Source organism: Solea senegalensis, linkage group LG7, assembly GCF_019176455.1.
Source record: "Solea senegalensis isolate Sse05_10M linkage group LG7, IFAPA_SoseM_1, whole genome shotgun sequence".
NCBI lineage: Eukaryota > Metazoa > Chordata > Actinopteri > Pleuronectiformes > Soleidae > Solea > Solea senegalensis.
In genome coordinates, this window is record NC_058027.1 from 9,807,273 (window position 1) to 9,831,203 (window position 23,931).

Here is a 23,931-nt window from a genome sequence, read left to right on the forward strand (position 1 = left end):
GTCGCTTGGTCAGCTGATATTATGCATTGTTGTTGTAATATGTAACCTGTATTTCAGCAGAGATCAAGAGCCGCACAAGTAGAGACACCTCATGCAACTGGAACATGTGTATTTCCCCAGAAAATGCAGTTGAGTGCAAGAGTGATTTGTGTTTTGTTTCTGGAACCTCCCGCAGGAAGATATGCTCTCCAAGCATGGCAAGGTTATACCTCAGGTTGAAGGGAGCGTTTGGTTGTTGCTCAACCAGGAGAAAAAGCACACCGTTTTTTGACCGTGTATAATGATTTTGTTATATTGGACTGAATAAGAAATGTATTACTGGTTGGAGAAATTTGGAGAATCATTTTGCCAGAACTTGCCAGCAGCAACCGGTGTGGCCCTTTTTGATTGGCAAAAAGAACAGTACTTGCATATAGTGCCTTGCCTTCTTCTGATGTACCGTTGCATAAATAATGACAGAGTAGTGTAGGAGTTTTATAACTCCAGAAGATGGCAGTAATGCAACAATGTGGACGCAAGCTGCTATTAAACCCTACAGGGGCGTAAAACTCTGAAAAGAATGACAACAGAAATAGTGTACAACAATTCAATACAACAGCATTGATTACAGCCTCACCCTTCGGCAGCCATCTTGTGGTGCGTTTCATTAAGTCGAAGGTCGGAATTTCCAACTTTCCAACTCCAAAATTGGGAATACCGTTTGCGTCCATGGTTTTCTCTGACGTCACTCCCCTGATAAAAACCCAATATAACAAGTATTAAAGTAAAAATGTTTCCCGTTTTTTGTGGTTTTTTTTTTTTTGTTTTTTTTTACAATGCTGTATTACACTTTATTTCTTAGTGAAGTTTTACTTTAACTATCTATCTCTCACATACACACACACACACACACACTCCCTCCCTCTACGTTTGCCTTCTGCTTCTGCCGCTGTGTCACGTGACAGAGGCAGCGCTGACAGGGGGCAGCAGCATGGCGGACATGCATGTGGAATCTCTAAACAAATTGCATCGACTGTCCAGCTAACGCCGCCGCGAGAATCACTGACAGAGCGTGTAACGCTGGGCTGGAGGTGCCCGAACAGACCGTAGAATGGACGAGGAGAACAAACTTCAGTTCCCGTCTCTGCCCGCGATCAAGGAGGAGCTGCTGGTGAGTGTGTGTTAGCTGACATGTCCACTGAGTTTGTATGTGTGGCTAACCTGAGCTAACCTCCCCTTTAGCATTTCCGTCTGACACACAAAAGATTCCACTAAAGGAAAAACGTGTGTTTAGAGTTATGTGTGTGTCTATGAAACGATCTTGTACATCTCCTTGACTACAGTCGAGTTCATTTATTTGAAACGTACACTGTAAGTAGCTTAGCTCACCACAGCTAGCCACGTACGTAGACAAAGTTAGCTGGTAAGGACTTAGTCCCGTGGCAGGAATATTTCCAGATGCTGTCACATCAACACAGCAGCTCAGCGGGATTTTCCTCAGACTCTGACCTCCCTTAATATTTCTTATTTTAACAGGACTGGGCTTATCCGATGAGACGAGACATGCAGGTATGTATGGCTCTTCTGTGTGCATAAAGGCAACGCTATGAGTATCAAAAATACAGATGCACATGTTTTTAAGTACATCTGTTCAATTACATAATGACAACTCATTGCATTTGGCATGGAGACATGATCAAGAGGGTATGCTCAACTCCATACCAGCATCAGAATGTGGAAGATCGAGTAATCGTTTGGTCCATAAAATGTTTATCAGTGTTTGTTTTATCAAACCTGGAAATTATGTTCTCAAGTGTCTTGTTTTGTCCATAAACAAATGATTCAGTTTTAATGATTTCTTTGTTATGCGGAGTAAAGAAAATACATGTAAGAAACAGACATCAGAAAACCTGTTTTAATAATGGAGGGGAAAAAAAACCTTCAAACTGATTAATCAGTTATTGTTTCAGCCCTGTTATACAAGCTGATGATCTACTGGGATTGTCACACATAACCTTAAGGTTCACAGAGAATGGTTTGGAAAAAGAGAAAATATTCAGTGAGCAGCAGTTCGCTGGGCCAAAATGCCGTGTTGATGTCAGACTGGTTTGAAAACAGTATGTATAACCACAACACATCAAACCTTGAAGCACATGGGCCACAGCAGCAGAAGATCTCATTGGACACTGCAAACACACGATACTCAAAGGAGTGGCCAGTGAGTGTATGATGCCGACATGTTTGGCCGGTTTTCTTTTTACTTCTACCTGATTTAAAATATGACAAATGATTCACAAAATTGCTGATTAAAATTGCATTTATTGAACACCATATTTTATTTTGTTTGCCTTTATTTTAAATAGAAATATACAGTGTGTATATGTATATATACACATACACTATATAACCAAAAAACTGAACTTTTAGATGATTCATTATTATTTAATAGTTTATTAAAAGACGACAGAATTCATTCCAATTAATTGGTCAACCTATTTTGCACTTAAGTGTTTTATACATGCCCATGTGGCTCCATTCTTAATAAAAACTGACTAATTCTCTACCAGTAATACTGTTATTTATAGTCTAGGGAGATTTCAAAGAAAAATACAGTTGGCTGTTTAAAAATGTGCTGAATGTTAGTCATGTTGAATTTATTTGCAAACCTTGGTACACGTCTCTTGTGTGTGGACAAAAACCGCAGATGGTTGCTAATTATTGCATCATTGCAATGCTGTGGATACGAGTAAGGACGTCATGTCAATAAAGAGAATTACTGGCTCATCCTGTGTGAATTGACGATTGACGTATTTGTGGTTTGGCTCCCTCTTATCAACATAAATCCATGTTAATGTCTGTGTCAATTATTTGCTGTCTTGCTCTGTCTTTAATTTTTAGGAGATATTACCAGGACTGTTTTTAGGACCCTACTCTGCTGCAATGAAAAGCAAGGTATTTTTTAAATTAATATTGTTTGATACAAATGACAGTGTCACACAATCTAATGCAGGCAAAAAAAAACTGCCCATATTTTTGTAGCTCATATTACATACAGTATATTATGTCTCTTTTCCCAGCTGCCATTTCTGGAAACGCAGGGCATAACGCATATTGTGTGTGTTCGCCAAGATATTGAAGCCAATTTTATCAAGCCCAATTTCCCTCATACCTTTAGGTCAGTAAATATACCCATATATATGTATATATATATATATATATATATATATCTCCAAATACTGTATGTGATGTCCTGTCTGCATTTTGTCAATTTGTTGTCCTTTTTTGTTAACTCACACATTTTATGCTGCATCTTTGCAGATACCTTGTATTAGGTATTGCTGACAATCCAATGGAAAATATAATAAGATTTTTTCCTATGGTGAGTTACAAATTATACTTTGTTTTTCGTTCTTGGCAAGCTTTTAATTGGCTGAAACAAGATGTCTGGCATTTATTTCATTGTCCCCGTTTCATCATCTTCTTCTTCAGACTAAAGAATTTATTGATAGCTGCTTAGCAACAGGAGGTAAGAATGCACGCAGCTTCCATTTTTATACCCAGAATGTCAAGTGGAAAGGAGTCACAACAACAAACCTCTTGTATTTCTCTTAAAGGAAAGGTACTGGTGCATGGTAATGCAGGGATATCAAGAAGGTGTGTTTGTTTTGCTTTTACATCACATCATGCTTTAAAATATTATTTCTATGTAAAGTGTAGACCATTATATGACGGGATTGGGGCCAGATTTGAATTTTTTTCTGACTTTATATCACATGTGGCCGTAATCCTCTTCCCTATATTTATTTATATATCTATAAATACTTAATATGATGGCATCTCCTTTTATGTATTCTTTCTTTTAGTGCTGCCCTTGTGATTGCATACCTTATGGAAACATTTGGAATAAAATACAGGTATTGGAACATGATAGGTAATGTTTCTGTGTGTAAATTTTCCTCATAAATTCCATGTTCTTTTGTGCCACTAATGTATGTGACAAGGTCACATCTCGCACGTACTGTGTATCTTTAATTTAACGTGTGCCCACTTCACATCGACACATGACATTCAAACTACACAGTAGGATATAGGATTGCATACAGGCATTGTGGAAATGTTTGAAAATGTTAACATTTGAAACTCACTTGAATAAAAAAAAAACGAATTATTTATATCTGAATCGCGAACATGCACTTGTTTCACTGCAGAGTCTGTGGCTGTAACCGTCTGTCATGTTCACTCCACAGGGATGCATTCAGCCACGTCCAAGAGCGGAGGTTCTGCATCAACCCCAATGTGGGCTTTGTGCACCAGCTACAGGTAAAGCTTGAGTAGAGACACAGCTTTGAGATCAGATTTATCAATAACGTCATTCATATTAAAATATTCATCTACCATTCAACACAATATAGTGGCAAGTGAATTGTGATCGCTGACTGAATGCATGCTTTGTTGCCTGTGTAGACTGCATATAGCTGCTGTAACAGTGTTAACTTGTACTGCTGTAATAATGAGTGGGTTTTTTTTTCCTCCCTAGGAGTATGAAGCAATCTACCTAGCCAAATTGACCATTAAAATGATGTCACCAATGCAGCTGGGTAGGTCCTTCCCCTTACATCCAGGAATGCCAGGTTAGTACATAATGTATCCAGTCCTGCACAACCACTTCAGTCTCCTCATGTCTGTCCATTACAGGAGCAGCAGAAGGATGGGGGTAAAAGTAGTGTTTCTCAGGTTAATTTGTTCCAGATGAGTACTGAGAATAAGATAGTATCAGCATCAAGTAATAACATTCTCAGGATTGTTTTCATATTTGAACAAACCAGCTGAGCAAAGTGTGACTCATCAAATGCAGCAGTTCTGAAGATGATTTCACATCTGACCGCGTTCATCTTAACATCATTTATGTTTTTGTGTTCTTGTATTCAAACACTGAAAGTGCTTGTGATTGAATCATAAAGGTAGCTTTGTTATGTCAGTGATTTGGTATATTGATCAGGCTATATTCTATTTGTAATCCAGAGAGTTTTACACTTATTTAGTCTGACTAACTAGATGAAGATTGTTCTTAACTGTTTTCAAAATCCCCCTTACTGTAGAAATACAAGTTGTTTTGTCTACACCTCTTCAACAGGAAGCCGTAAGCGCAGTCTGGAGGAGGATGAAGACTTTGGATCAATGCAGGTCACAGCAGCACAGAATGGATAAGCTTTGCATATATTAGCTGTGATGCGCAGTGCACTCTGTTTCTTTCCTTTTTTTTACATTTTTAATGGGATTAAAAATGTAAATATTTGAATTTTTTGTAAGGGGAAGGGATATGGGTGGGTGGGAGGGAACACTCATGTCTGAGACGTGGAGTACTGATGGGGAAGGGCAAATTTGATTATTGTTTCTTTTTTTTCTTGATCTGTATGCACTGATGGGAGATTTTTTGCAGTTTTATAGTATTTAAAGCATTTTGCATTTGCAGCGGGACAGTATTGCAATAATGCACTTTCGATACTTGAATTTGTGTAGATGACCAGAATGGGGCAGAGAAAGGGAAAAGTAGCCAGGATGTTGCCCAGTGGAGGACACGAGAAGAGGAATTGAGCTAATACCTTTACTTTGGGAGTAGAAGGTTATGGACTAATATCAGGCTTAATTTGAGATAGTAAAGAATGGAGAAATAACTCACTGCTTAATAAAAAGAAGTCTGACTGAGTGCTGTTTAGCATTTTTTTTTTCTTTCTTAATGAAATGATGTGCTGCTAATTCATTTACTAATTTAATAAAATGCATTTTCTCTTTGAGAAATAAGAGGCTATATTAAATCATATTCCATCATTTACTAAACCTTTCTGGACATCTTACTGAGTATCTTTTAATTTGTTTTATAACTCAACACAAGAAAGCACCACTGAGTGTATATCATAGAATATTTTATTTTGGCTCTTACAAACCTGTAAATAAATTAGATTAAATATTTTCCCCCAGTTCTTCAGGATCACAGTATCATTATAAAACAATTACAAAATTTTACAAACAAGTTTCCTTATAAAATCATTATTACCCATTTTGAAAGATTCTCTCAGCTAATTGTGGTTACGAATATCAACCAAATGTAAGACTTTAAAACCCATTCATTTCCATCTCAAACTTTTGTTCAATTGAAATTTCAAGTTAAACTTTATGCATTGAAACCACAATAATTCAGTAACAATGGTCTGATACTTCAAGTCTTTGGAAAGAGCAGTGTACAAACAGACTGGTGAATAAAATCCAAATAAATGCATTACCCCAAGTAATTAACTACTTGCATTTCTAGGAAGATGATGTTATCCTTTATTAGGAAAAAAGAAAAACCTTCAGTTCTTTATGGAGTCATTGTAATGATTGCAACAGACTAAGTACATATCCTTCAAACACACTTGTTTAGTTCATGTGGTATATTATTTCCCCCAGGTATAAACTCTTAGTTCCTTTACAGTCACAGATTAGTGTATGTTTTCTGTTGATACACAGCTAAATCACTTTTAGCAGTGTAACTACAAGAATTACAAGTGGAATGAATGACATTCAGGCCTGTGTAGATATTTGGAAAGATTTCACCCTCCACCCTGGTGAGGTAGCCATGGTTACCAAAGGGGTGAATGTCTTTGACATAAACAGAGTGTTGAGGAACGACATAGCACAGTCAAGAACTCGTCACCCTGCACCTCTGCCAGTTCTTAAGAACTGTCTTAAGAAAGAAAGCCTATGACGTCCGAGTGTAAACAACAATAAAAAATAAAAAAATCACAACTTCCAAAGTGACACATTTTCCCTTGATGACTTTGCCCTAGACTTTCATATAAAAAAAGATAGGTCACATTATCTATTAAATGTTCAAATTTTATACAGCTGCTGGGCTCATTCTGTGCCCCCCCCCTCCTCAGATCTTACACAAGGTCTCAACACAAGAGAGTTTGCCTTCAGGGCTCCTCTGAGTGGTTGCTTCCAGTACAGGCTCCACACTAAGGTCAATTTCACCATTAGAACAGACAATGCACTCAAAAAGAAGCCCTGCAAGCAGACCCCACTCCCACGAGAATCCCACTGGAATCCAACGGATTAAAACCAATCAAACAAGATAGAGGCAGATGATCCGCTGTGGTGACCCCTGAACAGAAAAGCCAAAAGGATAAGAATGTCATAAATCTACTACGAGTACCTGTTGTGTATACAGATATAGTCCAGGTTTAAATCCGCTGCCGTCTTCATTCGGAAAATCGACACTGCATGTAGGTCTCACTTGAAGCGCTGTAGCCAAACTTTTCATAGAAAGCCACATTTTTGAGAGAACATTCCAGTGTGATTTTATAACAGTTCAGTTTTTTGCTAAGAAGAGTAAGAGTTGAAACTAACCTACAAGGACAGAGAAAAGAGAAAAAGGGTGAGAAAAACCATAAATCACACAAATCACTTGCATACATGAGTATTAGGAGTATAAGGTGTTGCATATGAAAACAAGATGTCTCTCTCTGGTTCACAGAGGTCTACTCACAGTTTGCCCAGCTGCTTCCCTCGACAGACATCACTGACTACTACCTCCTCCACCCGGCCTCTCTGCACACAAAAACACAGTGACCCATTTTAATAAATATACATGCATTGATGCCATTCACCTGTTACAGTAATAGTGTCAAGTGTGTCGAGTAGATGTCACCAAGATGTCAAAATTAGTAAAAATTCTAATAAATGAGATGAATGTGTGACAGTTGTATCTAATTATATGAACATATTTATATCTACACAAATTGCCTGTTTAAGTGTAATTTACCTTTGCACAGGAGTGGATGAATTTGTGTTCTGTGATCAATGTGGCCGTGGCAACAATCTGCCCCAGATTGGTGTCCTCCACCACAACAACATAGTAATCTCCTGTCTTCTTCATGTGATCAAACTTTTCTGGAAGCCAGAGACAACAAACTTTTTTTAAAACTCATAAATGATCTGCTAATTATACTGAGATATAATCTAAAGTATATACTATGGGAAATGTTTCTACTCCTGAGTGGTGCCAAGAAAGTTGGCTTTCAAACTATTTGGACTGTGTTAGGGCTGAACAATTAATCAAAATCGCAAAAGTCTCATTCTAGTCTAATCGCAGGAGGCACAATACTTTCTAAAGCCAAAATGTGTGTCATAATATAATTTTAGATTAATTATTGTGATCTATACACATCTTATACAACAGACTGAAAAAAAACATACTCAGATATCACACACTAATCATTAGGGCTGAACAATTAATCGAAATGTTATCGAAATCGAAATACAGCTTACTGCAATTTTCTAATTGCAGGAGACGCAATATTTGTTCAAGCCAAAATGTCATTTTAGATGATTTATTATTACACATCTTATTCTACAGACTGAAGAGAACATCTTCATTTCTCACAGAGCTGCGCAAATATCACACATTAATCCTTTTAAATGTTTATTTGAATGAAAATGAGAATAATGACGTAAAAATGACCATTCCCTCTGATATCGCGAATCATATTGCAATCACAATTCCTGTTAAAACAATCGCAATTAGATATTTATAAAAATTGTTTGTTATTAGTACATGTTCTAAACAACAACAACAACAACAACGACGAAAAAAACGGACTTTAATATCAAACATCAACCGCAAACCTACTCGTGAACTGCTCCGGTGTTACATCTCCAGTCTGGGTGAGTTGAGATAAAACCATGAAGAGTCCTGGAGCACAAAAACATCAAAATAAGTTTAGAAAAAAAAACAGCAAACTCAGTTTTGTCTTCACATTTTCCCTGGAATAGATGTACTAGTTTGAAATCTCTTGCCAGACTCACCTCTATTGAAGTCGGCCATACAGAGCGGCCTCAGCACCAGGCCTTCTCCTGGACAGGAAGGGGAGATGGGGGGAGAGAAGGACACAGTGTTGCTACTCCAGTCCAGCTCCTGAAGCAGAGAGGGGTCAAACAGAGGAGTCTCGTCCAGCAGCATTCCACTTACTCTGCATAAGAAATACAAACATGTAAATGCATAAGACACATGCATATCCATTAAACACTTAGTAGGACTCTTTATTCATTTAGTGTATCAGTTGCACAATTTGAAGGTGAGTACCATCAGACTGAACATGAAACGTTGCTCTGAGAATTGACAGTTAAACAGAACTTTGACCAGACAAACAAAATCCACACCGTGTTGTGTGTCATTGGCTGAGAAGTCAACTGAACACACCCTTTCATTACAATACACATCTCATTACAACGGGCAATGAGGTTACACCTGTTTTTACGTAAGTATTTCATCCCTTACAGTCTCTGGATCTGACGATGCGTTCCAGGATATGTAATTTGAGAAAGGTCCACCCTACAGAAGCCCATTCATAGTTAAAGGCCAACAGGCAGCATCAGCAGTGCTGGTCGTGATAGCTTTGGTTTGATAAATCAAATGAATAGAGGTATTTACTTGTGGGTTTTCATGACATCAGAACACAACTAAAATGTTTACCGATGTCAGCACCTCAACCATCAACGGTGGTATAAACTATTGCCTATTTAAACTGAGAGACCGGTTCCACCTACACTTTTGACTAGCAAATGTACTGATTGAATAAAAGCTATAGAACAACGATTTGGATGACTGACAATCCACATATGGAGTTTCAGCGGCGCACACATGACATGAGTACTCACGCAGGTTTGTGTTGTTGTGGCTAGCTAACGTTAGAGTTAATGCAGAACATGTCAAGTCTTCTAAGGCTAAAACTAGAAAGTCACGTTTGGCTAAAGCGTTAAAACTTTTTATTTACTCATGTTTTCTGACAAACAGCAACAATATAACACTTTCAATCCAGTTCGCTTCAGTCCGGCAGCTATAACTTCACACTGTGTTACCTGCCACGCTAAGCAGCTAGCTAGCCATGTTAATCACTTACCAGAGAAAGCAACACACAGGAAGAGTCAGTCCAGCGGAATTCCCTCGAAGTGGCAAAGTAGCGTGCCACACAACCGGGTAGATTAGCTATTCGTTTTGAATGAGGCCGGACTACATCACTATGACGGTCGCATGTGGGTGGTGTTCGGCTGGTGTCACCGCCTAGCGTGGCGAGTCCTGGACATGACGTGGCAAAGATGTCGGACGTAAAGGTGGGCGTAAACCATGACGTCAGTAGAAACCGTAGGCCTTGAGAACATTGATGGGAAGTTGTCAACTTTTGTGCTAAAGAACAACCCCGAGGAACGAGGAAGCATTAAAATATGGAAGAGGATAAAGAACGGGGAAAGAATAAGGATGAGAATGAGGGGTGAGTTCGATTTGTCTGAAACTGAAAGGAAATGCAACATCCATCAAATGAAACAAGACTTTATTTTGAAACACGGACAGGAATGACAAATCTTGCTCTTCCTGTTAATTGCTTTCTATTTTATTATTTTTCGTAAATTGTAATTTTCGTGTAGGCTGAATACAGGAAAAAGCAGGAGATTAAATAGTACTACAGAGGCCAAATTATATGCAAACAGATCATAGTGGGAGTGATGTACGTCTCTCAGCCAAAGCAGCCTAATACAATTGATATCTTCTCATCACTCACACGTTAATTAGTCTCAAACAAAGATTCAGTTGTCATGGTCTTTAGCTAAAAAGCCATAGAAGCCGTTTATTGACTCTTTTGTATTAACATATTTTACAAAAACTAGATTTACAGAACTCCTCCATAACTGAACAATTTTTTAATTTAGGCACAAAAATACAGGAAAGCTCAGTCCAGAGAGCATTTCAGTTCTGATTAAGAAAGAAATGGTTATGAAAGATAAACCGTATGTACGAAAATAAATCATAAACATTAAAACCTGTAAATTAATTCATGACAGATTGAAAATGAAAACAAACTTTCCATTTTTTGCAGACTTAAAATAACTAAAATCTAATTCCTTATTATTACAACACCCCAAACAAGTTTCAACAATAAAAAACAAAAACAAAGAATAAAGATCACAACAATTCAGCTTTCAGTGGAAGTTTGTGGGCTACTCTTAACGATAAAGTGGAAGAAAAAAAAAAAGCACTTGTCTAGATTCATGCACATCTCAGCCCAAACTTTCCTTACTCAGCAACCACAGAAATCGCATAATGCACACAGCGTCCATCCTTTTGTCCATTAAAATAGATTCAGTGAAATTCAACTTGAATACATCTACTACAGATGTTCTTGCTGTCAGTCAGTCATAATGTGACACCCTCCCGCAGACAGGTCTGTAATAATGATCAGTCACTCTCCCGACATGTGTGCCACTGCCTTCTTATTCCTTTCTACAATCCCCAAGGATGTGAGCGCACGGGAAGCCCCTTCAGCCGACCAACACCAGAAATAGCCAGGCCTTTGTCCCTAAATTGTTGCACCAAGTCCTGGTGCTTGGTGGTGATACAGATGTGATCTGATAAAAAGAAAACCAACAAGGCCCGAAAAAATGCAAAGCATGCTTTTTTTTCCTGACAGTCAGTCTCAATCATAGCAGATACACATTATCTACTGAAGCTGGTGGTTGCAATGTGTGGCACAAGAATATAGGGCAATGCAATGCGGCATTGCTTGATTTGCATCCATCAATTTATAATACTCAAAATACTGAGGCTTGAATCAGGGATGCAAATGCTTCTCACAGCAGTCCGACCTTACTGAGGCAGCCCAAAAACGGTGTTTGCGATACTTTGTGATAGTTTTGAAGAGGTGAAGACCACTGATATACAACAATCGGGGATGGCCAAAATAGCACCATTTGTGCTATGATGTCAATGTGGGTAGACTCTTTACCTGAAGCCAGTTTTTTAATTTAGGGTAAAGTGTCTTGCTGATTTTGTATGCGTCTCTCTGCAGCTGCTGCCATGGTTCTACGTCTGAGCACAGTTGAGTCCGATTCTGGGACAGCGTCCTCCTCCAGTATAGGCAATTCCTCATCCTGGTCCTCCGGACCTTTGTTTAAGTATCTCCTAAAGGAAGTAGTAAGAATGTTAAGATACAACCTTGACAAAACAAACAGCATGTATTGTGTGGTCAAAGTCCTTCGGACATTAAAATTGAAATTCTCCAAACTGCAGGAAGAAAAAAGAAAATTTTTTACTGTATGTGGTTTAAAAAACAAACAAACAGCTGTATACCAACCTGCGGGCTTGCTGTAGCAACTCTTCTTTTCTCTGCTTAAGCATCTTCTGCCTTTCCTCAGCTGACTTAGAGAAGCGACCTCCCCTGGCCTCCAAGTTGTCTAGCTCACTGACATTTTGCTCAGCTTCTCCACTAGGTCCTGCCTGATCACCTGATGCAGAGCTCATCTGTATAGAACCACGTTCTATTGCCTAGTGAAAGAATATAGGCACTTTATAACTGGTACTGATGTAAAGATTTAAATGGCCTCCTTAACATTTAACCACATATTTACTGACCTGTGTCGGGAAAGGCACCTGGATGCGTCCCTCCAGTATGTTGTCTGTGGTGACTTCCACAGAGCGAGTCAGCTGCAGGTCCTGCATTACCAGGTAAGACGGTACCTGAGGAAACATCTCCTGGACCTGATGGGCCTAATGATCAGACGTTACATAGACAAATATTCAGAAAGACAGATAAGATGAGCAGAACACAGAGAGTTTGTAAGTTTTAGATTAACACAAGCAGGGCTTATCCATACAGTAATTGATTTTCAAGTACAAGCCTGTACAAAATATTTTAAATCTATGTTTTAATATACTTATCATGCATTCAAACAAAGTTTGTGCTAATTTGTTGAACTAACAATTGTTTAGCAATGCTGGTAGACATGACACAGGCCAATCTACAAGCTTTCTTTTTCAGTTCACAAAAACAACCCTATTCATTTCAATTGTTTAGTGTTGATTTTTTTTCAATTTCAACACTAACTTATAAACAGTGAAAAACAAAAACACTTTCAGTAATGTCAATGGAAAAAGTGACCATGTCGCTCAATCTGCTTTCTGTTTATTACCATCTCTCTTAAAATCAACTACATTTCATCAATCTGTAAACAGGAACTCACCATGGCCATGAGCTGGGAGTTGTTAGCCTGAGCAATGCCCAGAATATTTGTACTGTGCATTACTTCCACTGAGAAACTGGGTAGCCAGCTGGCAATGCGAGAACCTGTAAGAGAATACATGAATTGTATAATAAATTCTCACAATTTAAAACCTCATTCACTGTCACTGACACGTTGTGCAACTTGTGGCCAATCACCCCTAATCAGCATGTGTTTATCAGGTGCTAACTGAGAACAAGATATTGCCAACAGTCACTTGCTACTTGGATCTGTGTCTGACAGACTTACCATCAAAGTGGAAGAAATGATTGTGTTGATTAATATGTGGTCTAGCATCTGGAGCAGCTCCTACTGGGCCAATGTTTTCTTCCAACCCTCTGGCCTGCTGCTGACCATTTGCCTGAACTCCATCCCCATTAATGTTCAGAGATGTCCTACATGTTGGACATGAGGTATCCTGCTCAAGCCATGAACGCAAACAGGAGCTGGAATAACAGACACATACACAGACATGATGAAAGCATTACTCCATATAAAGACTTAACCTTCGTTTCAGCATCAAGGGAGGAAGAGTCACCAAACAGCCCTAACAATTACAAAATCAGAGAAAAGCCCTGAGAATTCTGTTTCTATGGAAACAGCAAATGTTCAAAAATTACATTCTCTACATTATAGATAAGCTTTTTCTTGTTTCTGAAGTTACAAGTGATACCACAAGCCACATGGACTGCATGCATACAGGCAAAAGTTAAAAATAATTTTACTTGTGGAAGAGATGGCCACAGGGTAGTTTCCGTGCTGTCGTCATGGTATCCCAGCAGATGGCACAATCGTCATCATTTGCTGCCAGCTCCTCCAGAGTAGCAATAGCAAACCTGTAAACAAATAGTTCACAGTATATGCATAAGTAATTCATATGATTTGGACAAAAATGAAAAAAATAAACAAATAAAATGAAAACAGTATCACCTGGCCTCCATGTTGTTGATGACGCGAAGGTAATTCTTGTGTCGACGAATGCGGCGCTGGACTTCATGGAAGAGATACCGTAGCTGCATGAAGATAACCAAGCTTGCCATGGACAGCCAGATATTACCAAAAAGCTAACAACAGAAATGGAACAGGTGGACAATTAGAGGGAACAGCAAGAGAAACAAGAGAAATACTACATTTCCATAATATAGGACTACACCATCCATTCTATGCATCTTACCAGCATATGGATATGGTGCATGAGGTCCAAAAACAACATAGCCAGCTCCATGATGAAGTCAGAGTAGTAGACATATGTCCCCTTACTCTCCCAAGTCCCTGGATGGTTTAGATCCCACAGATGAATGGAGTACCTGAGGGGGCATGCACAACTCTTTATGACTGTGAAATATGAGTTAACATAAGGTCTGGCAATCGTGAACCGAATCACAACCGTTCAGCACTAGAAATAACTGCTTTGCTCGCCACTAGTTTGTGTGTGTCTCGTATAAACAACGCCATGGCAGGCCTGTGCAGCCGTGCTATGACGATTGGTAAAACAGCACAGGCAATGCTACTGTCAGTAAGATGATAATAGCCCCAATTTGAAAAATGGGACCCATCCTTCATCAGAAAAGCAGAAAAGAGACAACAAAGATCATAGTAGCCACATACTGTTGCTATGTTAGCAAAAATGTTTAAGAAGTACAATTTTTGGAAAATTTGGATCTACTTTTGAGAAGTTAATCACAAACCAATTAGTCCCCACAAACACATTTTTCATTTAACATATGTATCATTGCTAGTGACAGCACATAAGCTTTAATGCAGAAAAACAAAAACAATGCTTCTGTCTCTATTAGTGCATCAGCTGATTTGAATGGGTTCGACTTTTAAAGCCCTAACAACCCTCCGTGGAACAAAGTAGCCTTTCATACTACAGCTGATGAAGCCAGAGGGGGAAAATGTATTGTTGCAAACACTTGCCTAATTCTAAATTTGAACATCTATTCTGCTTCAGAGTGTGGATGTGTAAGGGGACTTACCGCATAATGACATGCCCAGTGCGTACAGTTACCAGCAGACACTGGAAACACAAGTAGACAAGTCAATTTTTATATAACAATCCTAAGTAGGGCATTACATTTACAAAAGAGTATGTTAGAAATTGTAAATTAATGTTTTATACTTTATACTTAAAACTTAACACTTAAGTATCTGCATCAGGAAAAGCTGGATCTTAAAATAACCTTTATTGACAAAGAGTCCAACATTTATACAATATTTACAAATAACTACTGCTCTTAAATGTTTCATGACATGAGGATTTTTGAATTTAACTGAATTAATGTGCGCTAAACATTTTTATACGGCTGTGGCTTCTCACCTCTGCTCCCATAAAGGAGAGTGTGTGCATGCCATGGGAAGCTCCCAGCAGAGCACAGACCACAGCCAGGGCACAGCACTTCAACAGAAGGCAAACCAGCAGACAGAGCACTCGCACATGGCTGCTCATGGGAGTGGAGGGGGAGAATGACAGCTGTAAAGAAGAAATGTGGATTATAGTTGGATTTAAATTTCATTTTCTTGAATCTATTTGTTCTCAAATACAAAATACAATTAAACCAATCAAACCACCCATAATGTCCATTTAAAGGAAAACATTGCCAAAGACTGTCAACTGATGGATGTTATTGTCTGAATTAGATAAACTACCAATATGAACATCAATGACTGTCTTAAAGGGTAATATTACACTCACAAAATATACTGTATGTATTCCCATGAGCAGTTAACCCCATTTAAACCCCAAAGCTAGAGAAAGACAGCTCGGCTGACATAAATTACAAACTTCAAGTTAAAAGGAGGCCTTTTCAATCACATGCCCCAGCAAGCATCAGAAAAATGAATCCAATGTGGAATGTTACTCATGGGTAACATTCCACATTAACATCTGCCTTAAATGTCATTACTTGTAAGGGGGTGAATATGATAGTTTGTTTTCCCCCAACATGTAGAGCACAATCTGATACAGTGTAGTCATTGAAATTGTATCAGTAGTCTAATGTGCTAAGGCAATGGACCTATTAATAGATTCATGGGTAAAAAGAGTAGTCACTCTTAGACCTTAGGGGGGCATGCTATAGACTTTTCAAGTCTGACTACTCTATGAAGTTTGTAGGTGCATTGATCAGGTGAAGGGCTGAACAATTAATCAAACTTTTATCAAAATCCCAATACAGCTTACTGCAATTTTCAAATGGCAGGAGAAGCAATATTTGTTTCAAGCCAAAATGTGTGTCAAAATATAATTTTATATGAATTACTATTACACATCTTATTCTACAGACTGAAGAGAACATCTTTGTTTCTCACACAGCTGTACAAATATCACACATTAATCCTTTTAAATATGTTTTTTGAATGATAATGAGAATAATGATGTCAAAATTACCATTCCCTCTGATATCGCAAATCATATCGGGATCGCAGTTAGGGTTATTCAAAATCGTTCAGCCCTAATCGGGTGTCAGTTGCAAAGAATGCAGGTCTAGTCCTATCATGTTTAATATTGTGGGGTGAAGGGCACAATTTTTATCTCCTACAATGTCTCCTGGCTAAAAGAAAATAGAATACTAGCAATTGCAAACCTAAATTGAATATGACCTTGTGCCATTTGTGTGATCTCTATAACCTGCTTGATGCCATTTTGGTCAATAACATTTACACAACACAAAAAGCAAATCCAGTAACTCCAGGCATCCAGGACAAGTTATTTAGCATGACCCATCTTATTCAGAGGTGTTTTCTCATCTACTTAAAAACAGAGTAGCTACCATAACAGTTGAATTATTACTGGTAATTTGAATAAATGTGTCTGAGATTCTCAAGCAACGTAGTCATGAACTATGGGTTGGGGTACTAGATATAGTAACGAGTATTTTATAGCACTTACATATTCAAATCTGTCTTTGCAGAGTTGAACCATGAGATGTAGAAAGACCAGGGCAGAGAACCACAAACACCACATGACCACCTCCTCCACTGTCTGCACATTCAATACACCAAAGATGAAGATGAACTTGTAGAAGATGAAATTCCAGAATTTATCTTTCAGGTGCTGCAGGAAAAAACAGAATATAAAACAAGATATTTTTATTATCCATACATTTTTAGATAGTTTTAAAGAGGTTAGCATGAAAAAATTACACAATTGTTATTTTAACAGTGGGAGAAAGCTTACCTGCTTCTCACTGACTCTAAGTGGGCCAAACACCACATACTGAATCACTTTTGCAATTAACATCAAAGAGCAGCAAAATGTGTTCACTAACACCTACATGGAATGAAGAAAAGTGGCAGTTGGTTATTGCGAGGTCATCATCTTATCAGGCAATTCAATTGAGTGAACTGGACAACACTCACCCACACAAAGAGACTGTCAGTGGCAAGATACCACAGAACAGTAGTTGCCAATTCTGTGTTACTAACATCATTATTTAGATATTTAAGGTCCACTTCATGGGGAGCTGGTGTTTCGTCTGGTTCCAGGGGCCCAAAGCCTGGATCAGTCACAGTGTTGTAGGCACTAATGATGCTCCCAGCAAGCAAAGCCACACTCAGTATTGTGTAGGTCTGCAGGCTGGGCCAAGGAAACCTCTCCAGAAAAAGCAGAGGCATGGCAGTGTTTACGGTCCACTCCTCAACTTGATTGACCTAAGAGCTCGAACAACCTGTGAGGGCAGAAGTGAGTTAGCTCACGCTAACCAAACATTACACAACCCTGCGTGGATATTGCTAAGATTTTTTTAAAAAGGGCTAACATACGATCGTGGCTGAAACACGCTAATATATGTTTTGGTGATTATTAGTGACCTAATCAATTGACACAGGGATGTGATATTATCTGTGTAGTTACCAGGAAGATCAAAGACTTACATTAGCCTTCAAGTGGGCTAACTTCACGTTAGCTCACAGTTGCTGCAGGTGTCAATAAATGACACCAGTGTTGGATTCTCTGATTTGTGATGGATAAGGTCAGACACAGAGAGTGAAAACCAAGGGTCAGCGAAATAACTCGTTCACATAAATACCTTAGAACGGCTAACACTGAACGAAATGAGTTCACGCCCCTGCTATTAGCTTTTACCTGGCTAACGTTAGCTCCTGCTAGCTTGCTTGTTAGCCACTATTGAATACAACGCTAACCCCCGTAAACAAGCACCGGACATCGAGCTCGTGTTTAACGGTCACTTACAGTGTGTAACAAACTTTTTCGGAGACCGTATCCAACGTCTCCTAATGTGCTCTGTTCTGTAGTTTAGCGCTGCAGCGCAGGGAAACTGGCAGCTGACAACATCGTCTTGTTTATTCCACAGCACTCGGCTGACAGAGGTTACGCGCTGTGACCACGTCATCACGTCAGCCTTCAACTTTTCGTTAATGTTAATTCATTTTTAAGAAACCAATTGTACGGAAGCGTAATGCTGTCACACATACAAAAAAGTATTCTAACGTAATACTGAGCACCCCACTTTTTTGTATGTGTGGCAGCATTACGCTTCCGTACTGAACAAACTGTGTGCGTGTATAAAGGCAGTAGACTTGTGTAGTGCCCTCGTGTGGTAATGTATCTTTTGGTTTTTTACCCCTTGACTACTGTTTTCGGGAATGTCACCAGACAGAGAGGACATTTCCCCGGTATAAGTGTGAGCACAGGACCAGTCATCTGGTGAATCAGATCAGATCAACTCCCTACTGCTTCTACTAGAGAGAGGACAAACCCTCACCATAGCCACAAAAGGTTAGTAGTAGTCGTTGGATCACCACCACACATCTTATGTCTTCTATGGGCCATCACCCTACAGGAATTGTTATCCAAATATAATGTACAATATAATACATTTCGACACCCAAACCTGAGTAGGGATGAACAATTAATTGAAATAAAGCCTCTACTGCAATATTTGTTAAAGCCAAAGTGTGTGTCAAAGTTTAGTTTTAGATAATTATTAAATGATTTTCTTGACCTATCTACACATCTTATTCTACAGATAGAAGAGAACATCTTTGTTTCTGCACAAATATCACATAGTAGTCATTTCAAGTGTGTCCTTTTCAAAATGAAAATGGCAATTGTGTAAAATGAACATTCCCTTCGCAATTACTGTCAAAATAATCGCAATTAGATATTTATTCAAAATCATTCAGGACCTAATCCTGAGTCCACCAAACGACCTGGGCTTCTCTGCTTTCAAGACTTGACCTCAGATAAAAATAGAAGAGGGATGGATGGATGGATGGACAGACAGCTCAGAGACAAATACAACTTCCTTGGCAAAGGTAATAAAGACATGCTGTTAGAGCAGAGGAGGATCCACACACAGCTTTCCCATTTCTCTTTAGGGATGTAAAGAAAAACAGCAAAATTGACTGGGCAACATGTTATTTTTTTTTATTGTCTTATGAATTTATCTCCTTAAAAAGAGACTAAATGAAATACAGATCATTGTCCACATTTTTATCTACACAGTTTTAAGTTCATGCAAGTCCCAAACTTGCAAACAAAATAAGTATCTCATTTGCCACCAGAGGGCGACACAGCCCCTGTGTGAAAATGTGTTGCACTTTGGGTAATGTAGGCACAGTAAAGACTGGAAAAAAAACCCAGACAGCAGCAGGAATTAAAGACTGATGGTTGTAAATAGTCTGGAAACAACAACAGAGGAGACTACACCGTGACTGAGGTTGATAGTTATATAGAAAGCTTCAGAATACACGTCCATTCTTTTTTTTTTTTAGATTTAACAACAAAATAACCACTTTTGTAAAGAAATGGGTTTAATAAAAAATAGAAATCATTTGCCACGCGACTCAGACGAGCTGTTCTTTAACTCTGATTGGAGCAGAAGCGAATCTGTAGCGCTTGGAATCATCTACATCAACAAGGGTCATACGTAAATGCTTTATACAGAAAATACATCAAGTTCCAGGCACTGGCACATCTGTGATCTCGCTGTGGTTTAAACCACGAGTCCCTGCACTCAGTGTTGTTTCAGTAGTCCAAGTCAGACTTTATGGCTTTTTTTTTTTCTTTAGCTTTTCAATGGCACCATTGGAGACCATGAAATTAATAAACATCGTGCGCACACACACACACATAATACATGCGTGTTTGCATAAAGCCAACACAAACAAAAGTCAAGATTTCAGAAATATACAGAAAAGATCATAAGCTGAAGTGGTTTGTACAGCATCAAGCATTTCAGGATGAAATTCTGCAGTATATTCATATATATATGTATATATAGCGAGATAAAGAGAGAGCAAGCCTTTAAAATACAGAGTCACTGCTATGGATTTGTCCAGGCTTCAAAACCGTCTCCTTCCCACAACCAGCAATTACAGTAGGTACAAATACGTCCACAAAGTCATGAGCACAATGCAGAGCTTTAATGACTTCAGCTGCTTCGTGGTAGACGATCGAAAACTCCAACTGTGGCGTCAGGAGTGTCAGGGTCAGAGGGGACTGAGTGAGTGGTGACAAATGTCAGATGATGGGGAAGGTGAAGGTTGAGTAGCTGCTCCACGCAGGTCACATCTGGAGCTCAATCACTTTTTTTTATTATTATTTCTTAGAGAAGCTGGGATGAGAGTGCTCTTCAAGAGGAGGAGGAGGAGTGATGGAGGACTCGCGGTCAGTTACAGAGAACCAAGTGGACCTGCTGACCGTAGAAGTGGTGGTTGGAGTGCTCGCTCACAGCTCGCCTGGCGATCTCTTCACTCGGGAAGGTGACCAGTGCCTCGCCACTGCACTGGCCACTGAAGTTGTACAAGATGAGAACGGCGTCTGGCTGGAGCTGCAGAGAGAAACAGAGAGAGAGAGACAGAGAGAAAAGACGGCATCAGCATGAAACCAGCAGGGGGTGCTCAGAAATATGAGACGGATGAAGTAGCCCCATGTAGGAGCTCAGCTCATCAAATTGGTCCAATTAGGCATAAAGAGATTTAACGGGCAGAGATTAGAGAGTCATAGCAAGAGTACATGCTGTTCCCAGAGGAGCTGAAACCCACTGTGATGCCTCACACGCTAAGCACATGTTAGTTTGCATGCAGCCACGCCTCACAATTAAGAGTTCAATGCAAAAAGAAAAATCAGTTCTGACATGCAGCTATGAAAACAACACACTGATCAACCGGAAACATCCAGATGTTAAAGAGTCACATGACAAGCGGAGACAGTCAGAGAGGGGTGACGCATTCAGGGAACCTAAATCTATTAGAAATTCACAAGTCATCATGTGGTTTAATGTAGGAGTTCTGAATCAAAACAAACTACATGACACTGCAGTGCGTTTCCTCTGTTACAAGAGGTAATGTTTCTGTGGAGAGTGTCATTTAGTGAAATATAAAACAAATAATGATGTTAGTTTTAGTTTAACGGATAACTTTTTTTAAAGTGTGGTTTTATGAGGTATTGACACATTAACACCGTGTGTGAAACACCATTTACAAACACTCCTCATTAAGTAAGTCACACTATTATATATGTTCTGTACATTGTAAATGGCATACTTCAGGTCCACGGCAACTAACATTTAACTTCACAATGGATTCATCCATTATTTTCTCACTTATTCAATAAGCTGTTTGGCCCTTGAAATGCCACATAAATAATGATCAGTGTTTCCTAAACCGCAGAAGTGACAATGTTTTAGTCACAAACCAAAAGTATTCAGTTTTAATAATTTATTTGTTATGTGGAGCAAAGAAACAAGAAAATATTCACATTTAAGGATCTGAATAATGAAGAGAACTCAAAATAGTTGAATATAGTGATGGAATAGCAATGGATTAATGACTGCAGTCTCTATTGAGGCATCTGTTAGGGATCCAGACTCGGCACTCCTCTAACAGATCTACAGCACAGACTGTGGTTGTTGAGCAGATTAGTTTGGGAAGCAGCAGACTGACATGCCGGGTCAGGAGCTCAGAACCTCAATGGCTAGATTGGGCATTCCTATTCAGTAGTCCAGATTGTAATTTGTGTGATATGTGTATATGGTGGGTTACAGTACGGCAGCCGTGTTTGAGCTCTGCGTTTACTGGCTACTGTGAATCACTTTGTTGTTGTGTATTTAAACTACACATAGATTTGTTACTCAAGTCTCGGAAATGCCCTCTCTGTCCACTCTGGTTGTCTGGTCTAGAGGCTGGTCTTCTTACCTTTGGGTGAGTCCCTAAAGACAAAGCCATTCTTTGGGCTGAATCAGACTCCTGGCCTGTTCGCTCATTTGAACCATGCTGCTGTACTCGTCGGGGGCGTACTATAGATAGCATAATAATGAACGGACAGTCAGAGTGGGAAGGCCTCCACATGGTTTCAAACATGACACATACAGAGACACAAAAGATGCAAATGTGTTATTTCTCAAAAACAAACAAACAAAAAAAAAAAACAGGGTTTTGAGGACGACATGACCACAACAAACACAAGCTCAGCGGGCTTCACTTGAGCCACGGGGAGATTTGATGGGAGAGGACGACGCCAGTGCTGGTGTGGAAACTGTTTACACACACTACAATCAGGATACAAACTGTATCTTAGCCTACAGTTACAGTACTGGAGTCAGCCGTGGACCTGGGCCACCACTGGATGTGTGTGTCGTCTAATCTGTCTAATCTGTGAATTGCACATGGCTTGGACTAAAAACAGGCAGGAGGGCCACACACGCACATCCAGTGTAACCCAGGCCAAACTCTCTAATACACACGCAGACTTAATATACCCTTCAGTGTGTCACATTCCACCAATGTTCAACTCAAAACATCAACTGCACAGGGGCGAGCCATGTCCTGGATGACATGAAGCCGTAAGGCCAAAAGCAAAGACAAGAAGTGTGCCAAAACAACACAACACCTCCACCTCAAACACCCACCCACCCCACCCCCTTCCTTCCCGGCCTGTCTGCAACCAAACCAGTCAGGGTTCATACCTGCGTCAGCGGACTCCACCTAATTTGGGCTGGCAGTGAAAAAAACAAAACAATCACAATCAAAGAGGAGTGAGGGGGGTGAGGATACAAGTTTACACATCCCTCAACCTAATATCACTGTGGTGTGATTTTTCCATCAAGGCATCAATGGAAATTGGCTCAAAGGTCAAACAGCTACAGGTTTTAATATGAAGGGGAAGACTGTGGGAAGAGTGCATTATAAACACATGGTTCAATACTACTTATACTACTTTTTTAGCCTTTTCATCTTTTAAATAATTAGAGTGATGTTGATATATTTAGCCACTTTAAAACAGCGCTCCAACATTGCATCACGTGCGTGCAGCCCTCACTCGTTCTGGTCACATGACGGCCGAGGTATACGTATCTCGACAGCAGGTCATCTCTAATTGTAGGTGCATTTATTTTCTTTTTTTTTATATACAATTATAATTCAGTGTTTTTGACCATAATTGCTACTGGAGCCATTATAAACATTCAGCAAAGATGGTGCGGCTTTTGAACACCAGCAGCTCATCGGCCACAAATGTATCATATGCATCAATTTGCATGGGAATAAAACATTTATTTTTTTTACTGTACCCTAATATTATTCTTGATTGACTAAACATACATCCGTGCACTTTATTAACCTGTGGCTTTGATTCACTCCTGCATGTACTGACCTGGTATCCTTGGAAGAAGCTGAGGATGTCCTTGACTCCGGTGTTGTAGGGCAGACCCTGCATCCTGACCAGAGCACCGGGCTGGGACAGCACAGGAGCTGCAGTGGCGGGGTGGGGGTGGGGGTGAGGGTGAGGCTGAGCTGCCACTGCTGCTGCCACTGCTCCTGGTGGTGCGGCAAAGTAGCCAACTGTGGAGGGAGAGACTGGGGGACTGGAGGGAGAATGTGAAACAAGACATAGCATTA

The 23,931-nt window shown here is 39.5% G+C and overlaps 4 protein-coding genes across 8 annotated transcripts in view; 1 reads left to right on the top strand and 3 right to left on the bottom strand.

Moving 5' to 3' along the window:
- The first annotated feature begins 941 nt into the window (after positions 1-941).
- On the top strand, positions 942-5,286 carry styx (serine/threonine/tyrosine interacting protein). 2 transcript variants are annotated; one of them, XM_044030763.1, is made up of 11 exons: positions 942-1,150; positions 1,516-1,548; positions 2,878-2,931; positions 3,057-3,154; positions 3,298-3,358; positions 3,469-3,505; positions 3,594-3,633; positions 3,843-3,893; positions 4,227-4,299; positions 4,517-4,577; positions 5,114-5,286. In XM_044030763.1, exons 1-11 carry the CDS (start codon positions 1,091-1,093, stop codon positions 5,185-5,187), a joined length of 642 nt encoding a protein of 213 aa, XP_043886698.1. In that variant the 5' UTR covers positions 942-1,090; the 3' UTR covers positions 5,188-5,286. The 2 variants fall into 2 exon arrangements, with proteins under 2 accessions (XP_043886698.1, XP_043886697.1); XM_044030762.1 differs by having other exon boundaries at positions 4,517-4,610; positions 5,114-5,285.
- Positions 5,287-5,886: 600 nt separating this feature from the next.
- gnpnat1 (glucosamine-phosphate N-acetyltransferase 1) lies at positions 5,887-10,110 on the bottom strand. Its single transcript, XM_044030765.1, has 6 exons — positions 9,921-10,110; positions 8,827-8,990; positions 8,651-8,713; positions 7,784-7,911; positions 7,508-7,569; positions 5,887-7,368 (listed from the first exon to the last, which is right to left on the bottom strand). The coding sequence occupies exons 2-6, from the start codon at positions 8,978-8,980 to the stop codon at positions 7,221-7,223; spliced, it is 555 nt and encodes a 184-aa protein (XP_043886700.1). The 5' UTR covers positions 8,981-8,990; positions 9,921-10,110; the 3' UTR covers positions 5,887-7,220.
- Positions 10,111-10,332: 222 nt separating this feature from the next.
- Positions 10,333-18,525, bottom strand: amfra (autocrine motility factor receptor a). The gene is made up of 14 exons (XM_044030909.1): positions 18,263-18,525; positions 17,431-17,738; positions 17,249-17,341; positions 16,961-17,125; positions 15,392-15,544; positions 15,051-15,091; positions 14,246-14,378; positions 14,002-14,135; positions 13,797-13,907; positions 13,321-13,517; positions 13,033-13,136; positions 12,425-12,559; positions 12,147-12,337; positions 10,333-11,974 (listed from the first exon to the last, which is right to left on the bottom strand). Exons 2-14 carry the CDS (start codon positions 17,683-17,685, stop codon positions 11,818-11,820), a joined length of 1,869 nt encoding a protein of 622 aa, XP_043886844.1. The 5' UTR covers positions 17,686-17,738; positions 18,263-18,525; the 3' UTR covers positions 10,333-11,817.
- A 908-nt stretch (positions 18,526-19,433) lies between these two features.
- The window catches only part of esrp2 (epithelial splicing regulatory protein 2), a 20,321-nt gene continuing 15,823 nt past the window's right edge, over positions 19,434-23,931 (bottom strand). For 2 of the 4 annotated variants that reach the window (XM_044030461.1, XM_044030462.1), the window contains 3 exons: positions 23,687-23,897; positions 22,231-22,331; positions 19,434-20,864 (listed from right to left, as the gene is read on the bottom strand). In XM_044030461.1, the coding sequence (XP_043886396.1) occupies positions 22,245-22,331; positions 23,687-23,897 (298 nt within the window). In that variant the 3' untranslated portion in view covers positions 19,434-20,864; positions 22,231-22,244. Of the gene's footprint in view, positions 20,865-22,230; positions 22,332-22,953; positions 23,030-23,686; positions 23,898-23,931 lie in introns of those variants that run through there. The other 2 variants (XM_044030464.1, XM_044030463.1) reach the window with 2 other exon arrangements.

Bases quoted from the DNA above. Each gene is read 5' to 3' on its own strand.
- styx (XM_044030762.1), top strand. From the start codon at position 1,091: ATGGACGAGGAGAACAAACTTCAGTTCCCGTCTCTGCCCGCGATCAAG. The intron at 1,151-1,515 runs GTGAGTGTGTGT...TTATTTTAACAG, and splicing joins CGATCAAGGAGGAGCTGCTG to GACTGGGCTTATCCGATGAG. The intron at 3,894-4,226 runs GTATTGGAACAT...TTCACTCCACAG, and splicing joins ACATTTGGAATAAAATACAG to GGATGCATTCAGCCACGTCC.
- gnpnat1 (XM_044030765.1), bottom strand. From the start codon at position 8,980: ATGCTGCTGGACGAGACTCCTCTGTTTGACCCCTCTCTGCTTCAGGAG. The intron at 8,714-8,826 runs GTGAGTCTGGCA...TTTGTGCTCCAG, and splicing joins TATGGCCGACTTCAATAGAG to GACTCTTCATGGTTTTATCT. The intron at 7,912-8,650 runs GTAGGTTTGCGG...TCTGGCTTCCAG, and splicing joins AACACCGGAGCAGTTCACGA to AAAAGTTTGATCACATGAAG.
- amfra (XM_044030909.1), bottom strand. From the start codon at position 17,685: ATGCCTCTGCTTTTTCTGGAGAGGTTTCCTTGGCCCAGCCTGCAGACC. The intron at 15,545-16,960 runs GTAAGTGCTATA...TCTTCTTTACAG, and splicing joins GCAAAGACAGATTTGAATAT to CTGTCATTCTCCCCCTCCAC. The intron at 13,908-14,001 runs GTGATACTGTTT...ATTTGTTTACAG, and splicing joins ATCAACAACATGGAGGCCAG to GTTTGCTATTGCTACTCTGG.